This window comes from Girardinichthys multiradiatus, chromosome 5, assembly GCF_021462225.1.
Source record: "Girardinichthys multiradiatus isolate DD_20200921_A chromosome 5, DD_fGirMul_XY1, whole genome shotgun sequence".
NCBI classification, from domain to species: Eukaryota; Metazoa; Chordata; class Actinopteri; order Cyprinodontiformes; family Goodeidae; genus Girardinichthys; species Girardinichthys multiradiatus.
Genome location: NC_061798.1, coordinates 38,889,928 through 38,909,393, shown reverse-complemented (window position 1 = coordinate 38,909,393; position 19,466 = coordinate 38,889,928). Strand labels below are relative to the sequence as shown.

The following is a 19,466-nucleotide window of genomic DNA, read 5'->3' as shown; positions in this document are numbered from 1 at the left end:
GGGGGGCTTTAGCCCTCAGATAATTTTGGTGATTGACTCAAATCATTTATTTATATACCATTTACTAATGGGGGGGTCAGGGGGTATCCAAACCAACCCAGCCCTAGATATTTTCCCCCCCTAAACCTAAAAAATTAGTCCCATTCTTCCATGGAGAGTTTAGCCATATTTGGAAGGTTTACAAGCCCTTAAACTGGAAATGTGCCTTCCAAAAAGTTCTACTCATCAGTTTGTAGAATATTTTTAAAGCATTGGCATTCATCAAGGTTTTTTTTTTTTTTTTTTTTTTTTTAGCAAAAGCAAGCATGGTCAACAGTGATTTTTAGGATTGAGCTCTCCTATGGCCACCACTTTTTGTCCAGTCACTTTCTTGTTGAACCATGAGCACTGACCTTAAATGAGGTGAGTGAGGCCTGATGTGCTTTAGATCTTCAGTGTTCTTTGACCTCCTAAAAGAGTTGCTATGTTGGTGTAATCTTGGTAGGCATGCCACTTCTGGGGAGGTTCACCACAGTTTGATGCTTTCTTTATCTTTTTGGAAAGCCTTAAAATTGATTTTATTAACCTTTCCAGACCGATGGCTGTCAATCTGTTCCTTTTGATCAGAACAATGTGTTGCTCTTTGAGATATTTTTTAGTCTGCCTCATATGGTTGGGTTCTGTTCAAGTGGGTGTGCTGAGTGAAACTGAACTTGGTTTTACCAAAAATATGGTTAATCAGTTAAATCATGGTTTTACAAAATGGGCATTTACGTTTTCACAATTTGGCATGTTAGTTTGGAGATCATTTGCCCTTATATGTAATCAATTGCAATCATTAAGTTGCTTTTTGTATTTAGTCAAATTAAATTAAATTGTGTTTAAATATAAAACCATCTGTAAGGGGTCAAATAATTGTTTACAGCACTGGTTGGTGACAGTGGCATTAAATTCTGAACAGTATCAAATTCAGCGGAAACATGTTTCTGTTCAGTGAACATTTAATGTCTGTATTTTACAAACCTTTTCAAACCATTTCTTTATGATGATGTGGCATGTGCTGTCAATTAACATGTAAGGTTAACCCTGAATGCATGTTTTACATTGAATCAAATGTAGGCTGAAACATAAATATAAAACACTGGATATTAACCAAAATATAAGATCTGAAAGCCTAGGGAGTAAGGACTAAACATTTTCATTAAAGCAGCACTCAAAAAAAAAAAAAGGATTTTCAAAGTAGCAAAGGTTAGTCAAATACTGTCAGCATGTACCTCAGCAATGGCTCTCTAAGAGAGTAGTTTCTGCTTTTATTGGAACTTGACCTGCTGTTTGTGGTCTTTTATAATGAACACGTAAGGGGAAAAAGCTCTCCATTCAAATATTTGGATATGGAAGATAGACAATAGATCTTCTAGCAGTATTTCCCACATCAGGACCAGTCCAAACCAAAGAGTCGGGAATTGGGCTCTTTTCTGTCAGGTTTCAGTCAGTTAATCAAATGAGCAAGAAGAGCAAACCATAAGAAACATCCTCTGTAGCCGTTTGTAGTTCCTATAGGAAAATGAAATTTTTTTATAGAAAAACCTCTTATTTTTACTTTAATCATCATGAAAATCAAAATTGCTTAGTAGGAAACAAATTGTCAAATTAGGTGAATTTTAAGTTTTAAAAATTAAGTTCTTATTTGAAACCTACCACTTCCTAATGGCTGCTGGTTTGTTTTTAATTCACTGTCTAAATGTTTTTCTTCTTTCATGTGCAGCTTCGTTGGATGAATAGGTTCTGGATTCCCTTGAGAGAGAACAAAACATGGCAGTTAGACATTTTTAATATACAATACTGTTACAAAAATGTCCATAACCCTAAACTTTCCCCATTTTGTCAGGTTTTAAACTTTTATGTATTTTATTTTGATTTATTGTAATAAGGTCTAAAAAAGTTAGTTGAATCTTACAGGTTTTAATTCAGGATTTCCCAATATATATATATACCTCCATTCCCATCAACTCCAACCAGCTCTCCCCTCACGGCTGAAGGAAAGCATCCCCTCAGCATGATGCTGCCACTAACATGTTTCACAATGGGGCAAGTGGATTCATTGTAGTGTGCAGTGATTGACTTAACCATACACAATGTTTTGCATGTAGGCCAAAAAGTTCCGTTTTAGTCTCATCTAACCAGAGAACCTTCTTCCACATGTTTACTGTGTCCCCTACAAGGCTGGCCACACATGTGGAGTGCAAATCTTTTATCATGGGCCTCCTACTTCTCTGATTAACGCTGTCCTGACCAGCTTTTCAGTTAGGTGGTCCACTGTGTATTGGCAGATTTGCAGCTTTACCCCTGACCTCTGTGTTTCTTAATCCTCATGATGCTTTTTGCTCTGTTTTCTAAAAAAAAAAAAAAAAAAACCCTGAGGCCTTCACAAAGCAGCCAGATAATGTCGAGATGAAACTACACATAGGCAGAATCGATTCATTAAGAAGACTTATCCAGAACAGCCAATAGCTATCATTTTATTAGGGGGTATCAGAATATAGGGGGTTTGTAGCAATAAATTGGCTGGCTAATCACCTTTTCCATTAGTACCTACTCTATGCACCTCATCTCGGTTCAGCTGTACCCTTCACGGTTTGGTACATTTTCCATTACAATTACGTACATTTTCAGTGTGCGTGTCATAGCTACTCAGTCTCTGGCTGTTATCAGACGCAGAGTGAAAGACGGGCAGCAAGACGAAGCACTCTGGATAAGTACAGGAGAGAGGGAAGCCATGGAGCGGTATCAAACTGGGGACGTGTGAGGGTAAGCTAATGCTACCTAACGCCAGCTTGCTATAGTGGTCATATACACAATAAGCCCAGCGTACAGCGATTTAACAGTTGAAGCTGAACCGTGCTGAGTAGGTACTATTGGAAAGGGAACATGACACCTGCTGCTAATTTAGTCATTTTTGGCCATTTTAAATGCCATAAAACCAACAAAGTAACTCGGGAATAATAATGATTTTGAGCCATTCCCATTATATTTACCTACAAATAGGTCACATAACTTCCTAATTCTAACAGATTCTACTAAGTGATTGCATTAAATGATCTTAGCAGAATTTCAATAAAAATTAATTTGAATATGAAACTATAAATTGACATTTCTAAGTTGATAAGCAGTGTTCTAAATAAAGATTTAGTACAACAAATGATTCTCAAACTAGATCTTATCATAATGGAGAGCGCTGCATAGCACCTACAAATATTTAAAGAGCAAGCTACACAATGCTGCAAAAAATCTTTTTTTCCAAGAAACATAGTCCTATTTATGTGTTATGTTATTTGCTACAGGTATGTTTTCAAAGGATTGTTTTGTTATGATGCAAGGCATCCTGCTTTACTTGCACTGCTTTACTTGCACAATGATCACCTGCACTGTTGTATTGCTCTTGCATCTTATAGTGCTCTATATTTACTCTCACTCACTTAAAACTGTGCACATATATTTATATTATATTGTAGATATGTTTATACTGTTTAATTTGTACTGTATTGCACCGACTACGCCAAAACAAATTCCTTGTATGTCCAAAAACGTACTTGGCAATAAAGCTTTTCTGATTCTGATTCTGATTACATTAACAAAATGTTTTTGGCTTATAAACTTCATATTGCTGACAAGTCACTGCGTTTTTATCTTTATTACTTTTAAAGTGGCCACGATTATTAGAATATTGGTTGGTATATTACATCATTGCTGACTGTGGGGTTAAATAGAAATGCATGCCAAACTTTTGATTTTTGATTTGTAAAACATAAAAAAATCTAGTTTTTGTTCAGATTCATGGTTAATCATTACTTTATGTATTTCTATCATCTAATATCCAAATAAAATCTTAAACATTCTGTTTCTGATGTAAAGATGAAGATCTTTCTTGTCATTTAAACAATTTAAGGTTCTTAAAAGATGAGCTTCACTCACAGAGGACCATCACGGTAAGGTTTTGCGACGTCTCCACTGGAGGATGCTGCGGTCCTGCAGGTCCTAGTTCTAGTTTGGCCTCACACCAGTATTGGCTTCCATTGTCCTCTTTGAAGGGAGTGATGATCAGAGTGAAGCTCTCATTCACTGGGGTCTTTTCTGTGGTCCAGTTGGAACGGAGATGACCCAGGGGGGTCTGTCCCCTGTAGAAGGTCACGATGAGATTTCCCACAGGTGCAACGTCCTGAACTGTGCACTGCAGACTGTACTGATGTCTCTCAAACATTGGGCCAGTATGATTCAAAAACTGGATGGAGACTTTTTTTGGTGGCTCTGTGGAGGCAGGGATATGTCATGCACCTTGAAATGCTTAGGTGGTCTGCTATGTTGAAAATAATGGCAATTGTTAACTCACTGTATACTATTAAAGGGAGATTAGTGCTGCAATCCCCTCCCTGGTCAGAGATTGCATAACATACAAGGTTGATGGTCCATTCAGTCATCTTGTCCACACTCCACACCAGAAAACTTTCCATTGTGGGAACTGGAGTTCCCTGTGTTGGCAAAAAGGTACACATGCAAAAATTATTCCATCTTTCATTTCATTTTTGGAGAGAAGGTGACAAAAATATGACATCTTTTACAGCTTCAGGTTTATGTTAATCTTTTAAGCTGATGTTTCTTTTACCCCCACAAATCCTCACCTCATCTGCACATGCAAAGTTAAATGCACACCTTACTGGTAAGTAAAGATGTCTAAACAAGATACACAAGCATAAATATACCTTTAGTGTACTGTGCTGTGAAAAGGTCTTTACCATCTTACAAATATCTTGTGCGTTTGCTTTTTTGTGTCATTTACATAATTCACATCAAACAAAGTGTAATATCGGACAAAGACAACAGCAGTAAATACAAAAAGCTATTTCTAAATGATGATTTCAGTTTTTTACGAGATAAAGCTATCCAGGCCAACCTGATCCTGTGTGGAAAATGTAATTGCCCCTAAAACTAACAATTGGTTGTGCCACCCTTGGCAGAAATACTGCCAGTGTTTACGATCACTAGTAAATAGTCTTTTACATCTCTGCAGAGTTGTTTTAATTCAGCCACAATGCAGGGTTTTCCAGCATGAATGGTCTGTTTAAGGTCATGCTACAGCAACTCAGTTGGAGTGAAATCTGGGCTTTGACTAGACTGCACAAAAGCCTTCATTTTGTTTCTTTTTATCTACTCAGAGACAGACTTGCTGGTGTGCTTTGGATCATTGTGATGGTACATAAGTCTGCTTGAGCTTCAGCTCACAATTTGATGGCTCGCATTCTGCCTTCAGGATTTTCAGGGAAAGAGAAGAACTGGTTCCAGTAATTAAAGCATGTCAGGCAAAACCTGAAGGAGCAAAGCAGCCCCAGACCATCACATCACCACCACCATGTTTGAAAGTTGGTATGATGTTCTTTTACTGTTATTTTCATGCCAAATGAAACAGGACCTTCATAAAAAGTCAACTTTTGTCTCATCAGTCCACAGAATATATTCTCAAAGTGGATCATCCAGTTGTTTTTAGGCAAACATGAGATGGGCCTTTGTGATCAGATTTTTACCTTGAAACCCTCCAATTGATGCGATTTTTGTCCAGTTTCATTCTTATTTTTAAATCATAACCTCTGACCTTAATTGAGGCAATGAGGCCTGCCGTGCTTTAGATACTGATCTGGGTTCTTCAAGACCCCCTAAATGAGTCCTTGATTTGTTCTTGGATTAAGTAATTTGGTAGGACAGGCAATCCGGAGCCTAGCAGCTGCTATTTTGGCTGATACGTAACACCCAAGACTGAAGATGCACTTTCTTTATACTCAACTTTTTTTTTTCATTGATCCGTGTTTGTATTTAGCTATGTCAAACAGGAATGGACAAATTAGATTTATAGATTGTTGAATAACTAATGTTTTAAACTATTTGATAGGTGTCTGTAATTCAACTCATGCAGTAAAGATCAACACCAACAGATTAGTATCTGTAAACAACAATGTAAATGTTTACCAGTGAGTCCACCTTGGTGAGCATACAATTTACTCAAGGGATCCTCGCATAAGGTTAAAGTTTAGCATCAACAACAGTAGGAGACAATCTGTTGTTTAGAATCAGTTTAATATTTTTAGCATTGGTTCATTAGATTGCATTAATAAACAACTGATGTACTTGGCCAATGTTGGCTAAATATAAACATGCCTGCTCTAATATAGAAACACTCATATTCTGAGAGTTTAATGATCTTTTAATTAAAACTCCAGAAGTCTCATCTACATCCACAGTAAGAATTGGCGTGATTGTTTTCGTCATCCAGCGTAATATTTTAGCCAGGGATTTTTTCTTACCTGTGTATCTACCCAGCCAAGCATAGGAAACCCTGTGCTTGGTTTTGAGCAGTTAGCTTTGGCTGGATCTCCAAACCTAAAACAGGAGAGTTTATTCACATAATTGGAAGCTATGTTTTCTTCTCCTTAAACAGCCTATTTACATTTAGACAGAGGTTTAGAACTGCAAAACTGCTTCCTTCCCAGTCACAGAGACCGTACCTGACGACAAGAATTGATGGGGAAATCTTCAGATTGCATTCCGCTCTGGTCATCGACTCTGTAGAGCTGCTGGTGAAGGTGGGGGACGGGAAGCTGAGAGACAGGGCTGGGAGGTTTATTGGTAATGGAGAGGGAGTGGATATCTGTGAAGGGAAAGGTGGAGCAGGACTGAAGAAGGGAGAGGAGGTAGCTGAAGGAACAGAGAGTAAGAGGAAACAATAAGTTGCACTCATATGGTATATACAGCTGAAACCAGATATTTACTGAGACAGAGAATTTTTTTGTCATAGCTTTCTTCAAATGCAGAAGTTTAAGATTATTTTACCACCCGGTCCCGGATGAAGCGGAAGACAAAGAGTACGAGTACGAGTGAACCATTTATTAAAACCCAACTGATGATGTAATAGCCCTTGTATGCTCCCAAAAGGTTAATTAGCAACATTTTAGTTGCATCGGAGGCACACCTGTGGATTTATTTGTAGGCAACAGCTCAAACATGATACTTCCTTGTGTGAAATCATGGATCAAAAGAAATCAGCCACAATATCAGGAACAGAAAGATAAACCTCCACAAGTCTGGTTCATCCTTGGGTGAGATTTCCAGTCCACAGGTGTCACGTTAATCTGTTCAAACAATTGATATGCAATTGTAAAGAGCATGGGGACGGTCAGCCATCATGGTGTTCATGTAGGATCTGGGTTGTGTTTCCCAGAGATAAAGGTGCTCTGGTGTGATATGTGAAAGTTAACTATAGAACAAAAGCAAAAGACCTTGTGGCTATGCTGGCTGAAAGTTTTCCACAGTAAAACCAGTCCTGCATCAACATTGGTTGACAGGCCATTCAGAGTGGAAGCATCCATTACTCCAAAGGAAACATAAAAAGCTTTCATTTATAGAGACAGGTCTTGTGGCTTCATGAAACAAAAACTGAAAGTATTTCACCATAATGACCTCTATTACATTTAGAGGAAAAAAGAGGAAGCTTGCAACAACCATCCCAACTGAAGTACAAGGGTGGCAGCATCATGTCGGAGTGTTTTGCTGCAGCAGGGACTGGTGCACTTCACAAAACAGATAGACTCATAAGGAAACAACACCAAGTGAAAATATTCTAAAAAACATCTAAAGACATCAGCCAGGAAGTTTGGGAAGAAGTTGAGTTTCTAAATGACACCCAAGTACTTACAAAGTAGTTAAAGGACAACAGAGTCCTGTTTTTTATTGGACAACACAAACCCTGATCTTAGTCCCATAGCAAATGTGTGGGCAGATCTAAAATGGTGTGTGTGAGCAAGGTGGCCCACAAACCTGACTCAGTTCCACCAGTTCTGCCAGAATGGGCCAAAACTACAACAAATTGTTAAGAAACTCTTGGAAAAAGAGTCACAAATGTTTGACACAAGTCTGATAGTTTAAAAGCTAACTGATTTGCTAACTCATGTCAGTGCTGCTACCTCCAAATTTATTTATGAATACAACAATGCATCTCATCATCTGTTTACTTTGGCATTGTGAGGCATGACCTCATGAATCTCCTGCCTTTGCATAATGCAGGCCAGGGTCAACTGAATGTTGCCACCTAGTGAAATATTACCCATTCTGCTGATCTGTTGTGAACCATTGTTTCTTCGCACACTGTATACACCCAGCGTGTTCCTCTGAGGAAGGAAGGACACCCAGCCCAAGTCAAAAGAACCTACTCCTCTTTTTGAATTGACCATTGTTTCAGTGAACCCCTAAGCTGGTCTCATATCTAATGATCTCACCCACAGGAGACATGCTGGCTGTCAAAATTTATTGTTATGGGTCCCCCTTTGCCAGCCTACTGGCAGACTGTCTCCCCATAAAGAGCTAAAAAAAAAATTTGAAATTGTTATTTAAAATGGAATTAAATCTTGTTTAGTAATAGTTAAAATAGTAAGAGAATGTTTCTAAATAACTTTTGTCTATTTTAAAGCGTGAAATTCAACGTTATTAACACACAAGAAGCAAAAACACTGCTGGGTTATTTATTTGTGATTAACATACATACATACATACATACATACATACATATATTTTTACTACAGCAAGAGTTATAAGGTGATATGAAATTATTTTGAAAATATTTTTATTTCACTCCTTATTTTTAAATCCCTTTTTATTATTTATTTAAAATCCAATTGTGTGAATTAAATGATGCATATAACTTCTATTTTTTTTATTTTACTCATCTTTCACAAACAAATTTGGACTTTGTCTTAACTGCAATGTGGAGATCAGTAGGTTTAAGGTTAAATAACCTACAAATATATTTACAATGCAGTTAGACTTCCATGTGTTTGGCTAAAACATGCAGATACTGTACATATTATCAACTGATTTAAGGAAATGCTGTTGTGACTTTTATTTCTTCAGTATTCTTAAAACCCAGTCAGTCAGTCATTTCTAACACTTATTCCATAGTGGGCGCGGGGAAGTTGGTGCCTATCTCCAGCAGTCTACGGGCGAGAGGCGGGGTACACCCTGGACAGGTCGCCAGCTTCTTAAAACCTATATAAAGTATTTGCAGCCTATTATGAAGGTGTGCAACTTACCCAATCTTTTTGATGTAACAAATCAAAACAAACTTTTGCCATTTCTGATATTGTGTTTTTATCATCTGATCTCTAAAGTTGTCACACCTTCTCATAATGCTCATCCCAAGGTCATTTAACTCACCTGAGCCAATGAGGGGAATCAGCACAAGCGATAGCGTCCATCCAGCTTCCCACATTGTTCCCTGGCTTCCCTTTGCCCTGAATTGTGCTTTGGTTAAGAGGATAAACTGAAACAGATTTTTTCTGAGTGCCTGATTCTTGATGCTGGTCGGACCGCAGAATGTGAGTTCTGAGAAAACAACAGAGTACTTCAGGCTTTTATGAAAATGTGTGTGTGTGTGTGTGTGTGTGTGTGTGTGTGTGTTGTGTGTGTGCTTGTTCTGCAACTGATGATCAGGCAGTTCCTTTGCTTTGGGCTCTGAACACCACCCTGGGCGTTCTCTGTTGGTATATCAGGAGAGGAAGGAAGGGAGGGTCAAGAATAATCCAGTGTAATGCTGCAGTATAGAGGCGAATAATCAAGTTTACATATGATTGTGTTTGTGAGTGATTAACAGGGATGGTCTGCTGATCAGCTCATAGGAATACAGAAAAATGCGTAATATGTGGATAAAGGTACGATTTCTTATTCTTCTAACAATCTTTTCTTTCATATTTACATAAATCTGTCAAAGTCACGAATATCTATTTCAGCAAAGGTGAAACTTAATTCAACACTCAACAATTCTTCCTGTTAAAGCACATTGTTTTTATGGTCTAATGGTTTATGGTTCACTCTTGTCACTTTGAAGAGGTTCCTTTGAGAACAGTTGTTCTCAGATAGATGTGCTCAGTTATAGCTTTCTGTCTGCTTATCATTGCTTTTACACCATGTTACCAAAGTACTGGGTCGCTGGCCTTTACACACATATGAATTTTAGTCAGTCAGTCATTTTCTACCGCTTATTCCATAGTGGGTCGCTGGTGCCTATCTCCAGCAATCTATGTGCGAGAGGCAGGGTACACCCTGGACAGGTCGCCAGTCCGTTGCAGGGCAACACAAACAACCATGCACACACTCATTCATACACCTAAGGGCAATTTAGATTTACCAATTAACCTAACAAGCATGTCTTTGGACTGTGGGAGGAAGCCAGAGTACCCGGTGAGAACCCACGCATGCACGGGGAGAACATGCAAACTCCATGCAGAAAGACTCCCGGCCGGGAATCAAACCCAGGACCTTCTTGCTGCAAGGCAACAGTGCTACCAACTGCACCACCGTGCAGCCCATATGAATTTTAATGACATCCAATTTTTAATACAAATATACAAGTATTTATACAAGTATTTGCCCACCTTTCCCAGCTAAAACAGCTTTCTGTCTTCAAGGTTTATGGGTGTGTTCATTGAAATATTTCAACATTCTCTCTGGAGAGCATGTGTTGGGTCAGACACTGGTGTTGGACCAGATGTACTGGCTCAGTCTCTAATTCATCTCAAAATGACTTTGTATGCTGCAGCATTGAGAGGTTCCTTTAACTGGAACTTAATAGGCCAAGCCCAATAACTGAAAAACAACCAAAAACCATTATCATCCCTCCACCAACCTTTATGCTTTGCAAAATGCAGTCAGAAAAAGGCAGTTCTAATACAAACCATTAAACACAGACTCTTAAATTGGATGGCCCGACAGAGAGACACCATTTGTCACTTTAGAAGACATATCAGCGGTATTTTGTAACAAAGACTGGGCAAAAAATGTTGGTATCTGATTACCTAAAAATCTTGCATCCTTTCACAGTTATGCTTATATTCTTACTCACTAAAAAAACCACAGAAGTTAAGGTGATAAATACGAGTAAAAAAAGAATCAAAGCTTAATCTATCTAATAAAACTCAACATGGCACCATCTTATCTTATAGATATTTGAAGATATGCATGCCCTGTTCTGCTCAGTATGTGAGACTTTTAAGGAAGAAAACAGATTGATGTTGGAGCGATGAGTTTTCTGTTTTTTTTTTGTTTACTATCCATTTAGTCCCTAAACATATGGGTAGAAAACATACTAACATTTACAAGAATCAGTACTAGCCTTTCATCCATGTATATTTAAACTTATTATAATATATACAGTACAGACCAAAAGTTTGGACACACCTTCTCATTCAAAGAGTTTTCTTTATTTTCATGACTATGAATATTGTAGCTTCACACTGAAGGCATCAAAACTATGAATTAACAGATGTGGAATTATATACTGAACAAAAAAGTGTGAGACAACTGAAAATATGTCTTACATTCTAGGTTCTTCAAAGTAGCCACCTTTTGTTTTGATTACTGCTCCGCACACTCTTGGCATTCTGTTGAGGAGCTTCAAGAGGTAGTCACCTGAAATGGTTTTCACTTCACAGGTGTGCCCTGTCAGGTTTAATAAGTGGGATTTCAAGTCTTATAAATGGGGTTGGGACCATCAGTTGTGTTGTGCTGGAGGTGGATACAGTACACAGCTGATAGTCCTACTGAATAGACTGTTAGAATTTGTATTATGGCAAGAAAAAAGCAGCTAAGTAAAGAAAAACGAGTGGTCATCATTACTTCAAGAAATGAAGGTCAGTCAGTCCGAACAATTGGGAAAACTTTGAAAGTGACCCCAAGTGCAGTCGCAAAAACCATCGAGTGCTACAAAGAAACTGGTTCACGTGAGGACCGCCCCAGGAAAGGATGACCAAGAGTCACCTCTGCTGCGGACGATAAGTTCCGAGTCACCAGAAATCACAAGTTAACAGCAGCTCAGATTAGAGAACAGGTCAATGCCACACAGAGTTCTAGCAGCAGACACATCTCTAGAACAACTGTTAAGAGGAGACTGTGTGAATCAGGCCTTCATGGTAAAATAGCTGCTAGGAAACCACTGCTGAGGACAGGCAACAAGCAGAAGAGACTTGTTTGGGCAAAAGAACACAAGGAATGGACATTAGACCAGTGGAAATCTGTGCTTTGGTCTGATGAGTCCAAGTTTGAGATCTTTGGTTCCAACCACCGTGTCTTTATGCGGCACAGAAGAGGTGAACGGATGGACTCTACATGCCTGGTTCCCACCGTGAAGCATGGAGGAGGAGGTGTGATGGTGTGGGGGTGCTTTGCTGGTGAGACTGTTGGGGATTTATTCAAAATTGAAGGCATACTGAACCAGCATGGCTACCACAGCATCTTGCAGCGGCATGCTATTCCATCCGGTTTGCGTTTAGTTGGACCATCATTTATTTTTCAACCGGACAATGACCCCAAACACCTCCAGGCTGTGTAAGGGCTATTTGACCAAGAAGGAGAGTGATGGGGTGCTGCGCCAGATGACCTGGCCTCCACAGTCACCGGACCTGAACCCAATCGAGATGGTTTGGGGTGAACTGGACCGCAGAGTGAAGGAAAAAGGGCCAACAACTGCTAAGCAACTCTGGGAACTCCTTCAAGACTGTTGGAAAACCATTTCAGGTAACTACCTCTTGAAGCTCATCAACAGAATGCCAAGAGTGTGCAGAGCAGTAATCAAAGCAAAAGGTGGCTACTTTGAAGAACCTAGAATATAAGACATATTTTCAGTTGTTTCACACTTTTTTGTTCAGTATATAATTCCACGTGTTAATTCATAGTTTTGATGCCTTCAGTGTGAAGCTACAATATTCATAGTCATGAAAATAAAGAAAACTCTTTGAATGAGGCGTGTCCAAACTTTTGGTCTGTACTGTACATAGCCTATAATGATTTTCTTCAAATTTTCGTCTATAATAAACCTGATCAGAGGAACATGACAAAAACTAGAGAAACCAAAAGCTGTCTGTAGGTGTCTCCCACATCCAAACTTCCTGTTCTTTAAACACAAAGCTTAAAAGACATGCGCCATTTCCTTTCCATTACCGTCAGCAGTACGGCTTCATGTTTTGCATGAAGAAGCCGTTTTTGGAGTAAAAAGCTCATCTGAAGGCAAGCTGGGAAATCTTGGAAGCAGACATTAAGTTGCTTTAAGAAGCTGTTTGTCACTGTGCCCTCTCGTTTGGCAGAGACAGAGTCCAGCTGTGCTGAGGTGCGTAAAAAACTCAACCTGACTTCGTCTTTGAGGCACTTTTTAACAGCTCTCCAGACCAGGAGGACATTCTAGTTGTTATTATAAGTATATTATTATTGTTATTATAAAAAGTTGTCTTATTATTATTTCTGTTTGCTCTCATTCCCATACACAGCTATCTATAAAAAGCATGACTTTCACATGCAAAGGTATGTAGGCCATTTATTGTGCATAAAGGGTTGTAGTTGCAGCTTTCGGATGTTTCAATCAGGCTTGTGTTTGAGAAAAAACATCCTGTAAAATAGACGGAAGTATGTGAACGAATGTAGACTTCTTACTGTCTTGATCCAGATGTGGCTCATATGCAGCTAACCTTCAATAAGTTCCTGTCAATTTGCTTCATCGCCAGTTTGTGACCTCTTTCAGTAACCAGTCTTCACCACATCCTGTCCACCTACCTTCACTTTTTCAAGCAAACTGCTTAGTGCATATGTGGTTGTTTAGCTAAAACAGTTTTTTACTCTTTAAATACTCTGATAAATTGTTAATATAAAAAAACATAAAAAATGGACAACTCATACTTGAATTCAAGTGTATACTAGGGCAGTTTTATGATGGTTTTAGAGTACACCTTATTTCTATTGACTGGGACTCTGATCTCTATGTGAGAGACAACACTGAAACATTTGTTTTAGTTGAAAATCTAAAACACCCAGAATGCTCAAACGAGAACTAGATTGTTTTAGACTAAAGATTAGGTCAAACATAAGTTTGTGATTTGTAGCTTTTTTATTTCTATTTGTGAAAAGACAAAAAAGCTGATTTTTAGGGCTTTTTGAGGGTACCAGACCACCTTACATGTGGTCCTGCTTAAAAATTACTTAAACTATGCAGCTCAAACCCGAACAGAATTATTATACTGTAATGACAGGTTATAGAAAACAACTTTGTGATTTAGTTTGTGATTTTTTTACGCTATTTGTGAAGACACACAAAAACGGCAGTTCTTCTTAAAAGCTACATTTGCAATTTATATGAAACAATGCAGGTTTTAGCATTCTCCATATGTTAGATTTTGAACTATAATGGATCAAACGTTGTCTCGAGCTGGTAAATGCAGCAGAATAGCCATTAGTCCAGTGGTGAATCAGAAGTTGGGAATCAGATGCCAACTTCAGCGTCCTTGATTCAAAGAACTGTGTGATCTTCAGCCGGAAGACAGTATTTATCTGATATAAATTGATTTATTGATTTACAGTCCTTTGTAAACATGTTCAAAATCCTTGAACTACTGTTTTACATGTGGTCATTTTACAACAACACATGGCAGACCAACCCAACACAGCAAATAATTGTGATGTGGAAAAAATGATAAAAGGGTTTTATTTTTGTTTTTTACAAATGAAAATGTGGAGGGTGTGGCATGCATTTTATTCAGCCCCCTCCACCTTACTTTGATACCCCCTAAATAAAATCCAGAGCAATCATTAACCTTCAAAAAATCTCATTAGTGAATAGAATCTACAGGGGTTGGACAATAAAACTGAAACACCTGGTTTTAGACCACAATAATTTATTAGTATGGTGTAGGGCCTCCTTTTGCGGCCAATACAGCACCAATTCGTCTTGGGAATGACAGATACAAGTCCTGCACAGTGGTCAGAGGGATTTTAAGCCATTCTTCTTGCAGGATAGTGGCCAGGTCACTGCGTGATACTGGTGGAGGAAAACGTTTCTTGACTTGCTCCTCCAAAACACCCCAAAGTGGCTCAATAATATTTAGATCTGGTGACTGTGCAGGCCATGGGAGATGTTCAACTTCATTTTCATGTTCATCAAACCAATCTTTCACCAGTCTTGCTGTGTGTATTGGTGCATCGTCATCCTGATACACGGCACCGCCTTCAGGATACAATGTTTGAACCATTGGATGCACACGGTCCTCAAGAATGGTTTGGCAGTCCTTGGCAGTGACGCACCCATCTAGCACAAGTATTGGGCCAAGGGAATGCCATGATATGGCAGCCCAAACCATCACTCTGGGCATGCAACAGTCTGGGTGGTACGCTTCTTTGGGGCTTCTCCACACCGTAACTCTTCCGGATGTGGGGAAAACAGTAAAGGTGGACTCATCAGAGAACAATACATGTTTCACATTGTCCACAGCCCAAGATTTGCACTCCTTGCACCATTGAAACCAACATTTGGCATTGGCATGAGTGACCAAAGGTTTGGCTATAGCAGCCCGGCCGTGTATATTGACCCTGTGGAGCTTCCGACGGACAGTTCTGGTGGAAACAGGAGAGTTGAGGTGCACATTTAATTCTGCCGTGATTTGGGCAGCCGTGGTTTTATGTTTTTTGGATACAATCCGGGTTAGCACCCGAACATCCCTTTCTGACAGCTTCCTCTTGCGTCCACAGTTAATCCTGTTGGATGTGGTTCGTCCTTCTTGGTGGTATGCTGACATTACCCTGGACATTACCCTTCCCTCCATCCAGGACTTATACAGGTCTAGGGTCAGAAAAAGAGCTGCAAAAATCTCTGCAGACCCCACACACCCTGCACATAAACTGTTTAGAGTTTTACCTTCAGGCCGCCGCTACAGAGCACTGTTTACTAAAACCCGCCGCCACAGAGACAGTTTCTTCCCCAGGCTGTTTCTCTGTTTAACATTTAATAGAGTACCAAACAACAGCATACAGATGTTGCAAATGCACTTTTTTATTTATATATGTGTATATATGTATATTCTGTAATGCAAAAACAAAAACCAGAGAGCAAGGTGTACCGGAGTCAAATTTCTTGTTTGTATGTACGAACTTGGCAATAAAGCTGATTCTGATTCTGAAGGCTGCAGTTAAAATAAAGCCACGAGAAATACCACTTAAAGTGGCCACAAACCATGAAAGGACCACAGCAAACATGTAGAAGATCATACAATGGTCAAATGACTGAAATGTAGCTTTTTGGCCTACCTGCAAAACACTACGTTTGAAGGTAAACTAAAACTGCATGTCATCCTGAATAGACCATTCCCACCATGAAACATGTTGGTAGCAGCATCATGCTGTGGGAATGCATTTCCTCAGCAGAGACAGGGAGCTGGTGAGAATTGATGGATGTGTGGAGATCAATACAGGTCAGTCCTGGAAGAAAACCTGTTATACTCTGCTAAACATTTGAGACTAGGACAGAGTGTCACCTTCAGCATGACAATGACTCCAAACATTCAAGCAGAGCAACAGTGGAATGGACTGGATCAAAATATTGATCCAATATGTGATAGAATTGCCTAGTCAAAGTTCAGACCTGAAACCAATAGGGAATTATTGAGCCTGGGTGTTTTTGTAAAAACAGAAAAGTCAAAAATGTCAGTCTCTAGATGTGCTGAGCTGTTAGGGACACAAGGCAAAATCCAACAACTGTAACTGGAGTCAAAGGTGGTTGTACAAAGTATTTTCTAACAGACTCAAAGGCATCCCACACTTTTCAGATTTTTATATATACAAATTTTAAAAGAGCATGTATCCTTTACCTTTCATGTCACTATTATGTACTACTTTGTGTTGTTCTATCACATAAAATTCAGAAAAAACTAATTTAAACCTGAGACTGTAAAATTACAAAATGTGAAAGGATTTGAGGATGAACATTTTTGTAATCATGTCTTTGAAAATTGCCTGTTTGACGTGTGAGTAGAAAATGAGCCACACTTAATCAAATTCAACAGCAATTTTTACTAAAAAATAATTGAAAAAAAACATTAGTATTGGTAAGTATGTAAGTAAATATACTGTGAAAGGTGCTCTATAAAAAGCACCTTTCACAGACACAAAGTCACGAAGCGCTGTACAACATAAATCACATTTAAATTTTACCTAGTATAAAAACAAGACAAAACAAGTATAAGGAAGCACAATAAAAGCCTCATAGAACAAAATAGTTTTCAAATAGTTAAAAAAAACGTCCACTATTCATCATAATAGTGCAAAATGAAGTACGTTTGATCCAATAAAGAGAACTACAAACTAATTTACATATCTTTTTTCTGTTCAGTGACCAGACATGTCTGTCGCAGAGCTGCTTCTCAACACTCTTGAAGACTTGATTGAGGAGGACTTCAAAAAGTTTAAGTGGTTCCTCACGATGCAGGTACTGGACGGTTACATGCCGATTCCTAGGGCTCATCTACAGAATGCAGACCGGACAGACACAGTGAGTAAGATGATAGAGAACTACAAGGAAGAGGGCGCTTTGAAGGCCACTGCAACCATCCTGAAGAAACAAAGGATGAATGACCTTGCAGAGAGACTGTTGAAAGCAGATGCAGGTGATCGTGAGATTATTTGATTCCCCTTAAGCTATACCGTCATCCTCTGTTATGCATGTGCCTTGATCAGCTGAATCTGTCTTTTTTTATGTGCAGAAATGACAAGTGCTGCATCCTCGGCCACCTCCTCCTCTGGTGGGACACCTGCTTTGGCTCCCTCATTGTCAGCTAAAGAAGGAAGTGTGATCATCGCTCCAATCCTCAACAGTCAGAACCATGGAACATGGACCATAAATCTTAACAAAAAATAATTAAACTCATGCCATACAATAGGATTACCTAAAACACAGCCCGTGTATCACTTCCACCTAGTCGTTAAGTCAACAAAGAGTTCTTTTTACTGATGACATGAATTTGGCTTTAATGTGGATCATACAGTCTTGAAGTTGGTATGATTACAGCACCATCTTGATCACTATATTATGTCACCGTCGAACTAAAACACAACATAAACTTCATTGAGATAGATAAATAGAAAATACAGATATGAAATTATATATAACATAAACATACCTCGCTGGCTGACCCAGGCTTGGAGGCAGAAATGAGGACCTGAACCAATGATTTAAACATTTTAGCCATTTCTAACTTAAACTGGCCCTTCCTGCTGCAACGTGCAACGATGATGCTTCACTGAGAGCGTACATCACCTTTTTGGCGCACCAGCAGAATCAACATGCCATACATTAGTTCCTACCTGAGAATTTTCAAAATAAAAGTCCTAATGATACGTAAATATGCATAACGCTTAAATAAAATATATTCACTAAACTACGGCAGTGAAACTGTGTTTTTAGTACAGGCATGAATATAGAGAGCTACAAGTAAACAAAAGACGACTGTCACCGGTTGTAACATGATGTGATTGAGGGTTTCTTAATTTGAAATTCTTACCCCATAGTAATGAAAATAGAGACCCATTAAGTGAGAAAGTGTATCTAAAACTTTTGACCGGTAATGTAGCTTCCACAATAAAAACACATTTTTGACATATAATTTGCTGTGACTTTTTTGCAATGCACAATAGGCACTAACACACTATTTTATTGTATTTATATATTAGTAAATATACTTAAGTCATGCTGTCAATGAATCTGTGAATAGGAAAGGATTCCTCTGAGTATTACCTTACATTAGAGCCCTCATTGAAGACTGTATGTTGAAGCATTGAGGAGTTATAGCCATTTAAAGCTTATGTGTGAGGCGTTATCCAAAATGACTCATACTCGTCGTCTTCCACTTCATCTGGGACCAGGTCACGGGGGCAGCAAACTCAGCAGAGACACCCAGATGTCCCTCTCCGTAGACACCTCCTCCAGCTCTTCGGGTGGGAGCCTAATGCATTCCCAGACGAGGCCGGAGAGACATAGTCCCTCCACTGTGTCCTGGGCCGTCCCCTGGGCCTCCTCACAGTGGGACGTGCCTGGAACACCTCCCGAGGAAGGCGTCCACAAGGCATCCAGTATAGATGCCCAAGCCACCTCGACTGGCTCCTCCCGCTGTGGAGGAGCAGCAGCTCTACTCCGAGCTCCTCCCGGATGGTCGAGCTCCTCACCCTGTCTCTAAGGGAGTCCCCGGCCACCCTACGGAGGAAGCTCATTTCAGCTTATACATCTCTTGTATCCAGGATCTTGTTCTTTTGGTCATGACCCAAATTTCATGGCCATAAGTGAGGGTAGGAACGTAGACCGACCGGTAAATCGAGAGCTTCGCTTTTCGGCTCAGCTCTCTCTTCACCACGACGGACCAACACAGCGTCCCCATTACTGCGGCAACCGTACCAATCCGTCTGTAGATCTCCTGCTCCATTCTCCCCTTACTCATGAATAAGACCCCAAGATACTTAAACTCCTCCACTTAAGGCAGGGACTCCCCTCCAACTTGAAGAGGACAAGCCACCTTTTTCCGGTCGAGAACCATGGCCTCGGACTTGGAGGAGCTGATCTTCATCCCAGCTGCTTCACACTTGGCTGCGAA

At 39.5% G+C, this 19,466-nt stretch overlaps 2 protein-coding genes across 3 annotated transcripts; one reads left to right on the top strand and one right to left on the bottom strand.

Annotated features, from left to right (window-relative positions):
- Nucleotides 1-962: 962 nt before the first annotated feature.
- On the bottom strand, nt 963-13,509 carry LOC124868676 (intercellular adhesion molecule 4-like). Its single transcript, XM_047366173.1, has 8 exons — nt 13,495-13,509; nt 9,232-9,399; nt 6,531-6,720; nt 6,330-6,405; nt 4,367-4,505; nt 3,952-4,284; nt 1,678-1,773; nt 963-1,533 (listed from the first exon to the last, which is right to left on the bottom strand). Exons 2-8 carry the CDS (start codon nt 9,284-9,286, stop codon nt 1,469-1,471), a joined length of 954 nt encoding a protein of 317 aa, XP_047222129.1. The 5' UTR covers nt 9,287-9,399; nt 13,495-13,509; the 3' UTR covers nt 963-1,468.
- On the top strand, nt 9,587-18,485 carry LOC124868677 (caspase b-like). Of its 2 annotated transcripts, none has more exons than XM_047366175.1 (3): nt 9,587-9,725; nt 17,216-17,489; nt 17,586-18,485. In XM_047366175.1, the coding sequence occupies exons 2-3, from the start codon at nt 17,225-17,227 to the stop codon at nt 17,738-17,740; spliced, it is 420 nt and encodes a 139-aa protein (XP_047222131.1). In that variant the 5' UTR covers nt 9,587-9,725; nt 17,216-17,224; the 3' UTR covers nt 17,741-18,485. The 2 variants fall into 2 exon arrangements, with proteins under 2 accessions (XP_047222131.1, XP_047222130.1); XM_047366174.1 differs by lacking the exon at nt 9,587-9,725 and adding an exon at nt 12,984-13,174.
- Nucleotides 18,486-19,466: the final 981 nt, after the last annotated feature.

What these genes read in the sequence shown, in the direction of transcription:
- LOC124868677 (XM_047366175.1), top strand. Translation starts at nt 17,225, where the DNA reads ATGTCTGTCGCAGAGCTGCTTCTCAACACTCTTGAAGACTTGATTGAG. An exon ending in ACTGTTGAAAGCAGATGCAG is followed by an intron (nt 17,490 to 17,585) that starts GTGATCGTGAGA and finishes TTTTATGTGCAG; the next exon opens with AAATGACAAGTGCTGCATCC.
- LOC124868676 (XM_047366173.1), bottom strand. Translation starts at nt 9,286, where the DNA reads ATGTGGGAAGCTGGATGGACGCTATCGCTTGTGCTGATTCCCCTCATT. An exon ending in GATTCCCCTCATTGGCTCAG is followed by an intron (nt 6,721 to 9,231) that starts GTGAGTTAAATG and finishes CTGTTCCTTCAG; the next exon opens with CTACCTCCTCTCCCTTCTTC. An exon ending in CCATCAATTCTTGTCGTCAG is followed by an intron (nt 6,406 to 6,530) that starts GTACGGTCTCTG and finishes CTCCTGTTTTAG; the next exon opens with GTTTGGAGATCCAGCCAAAG.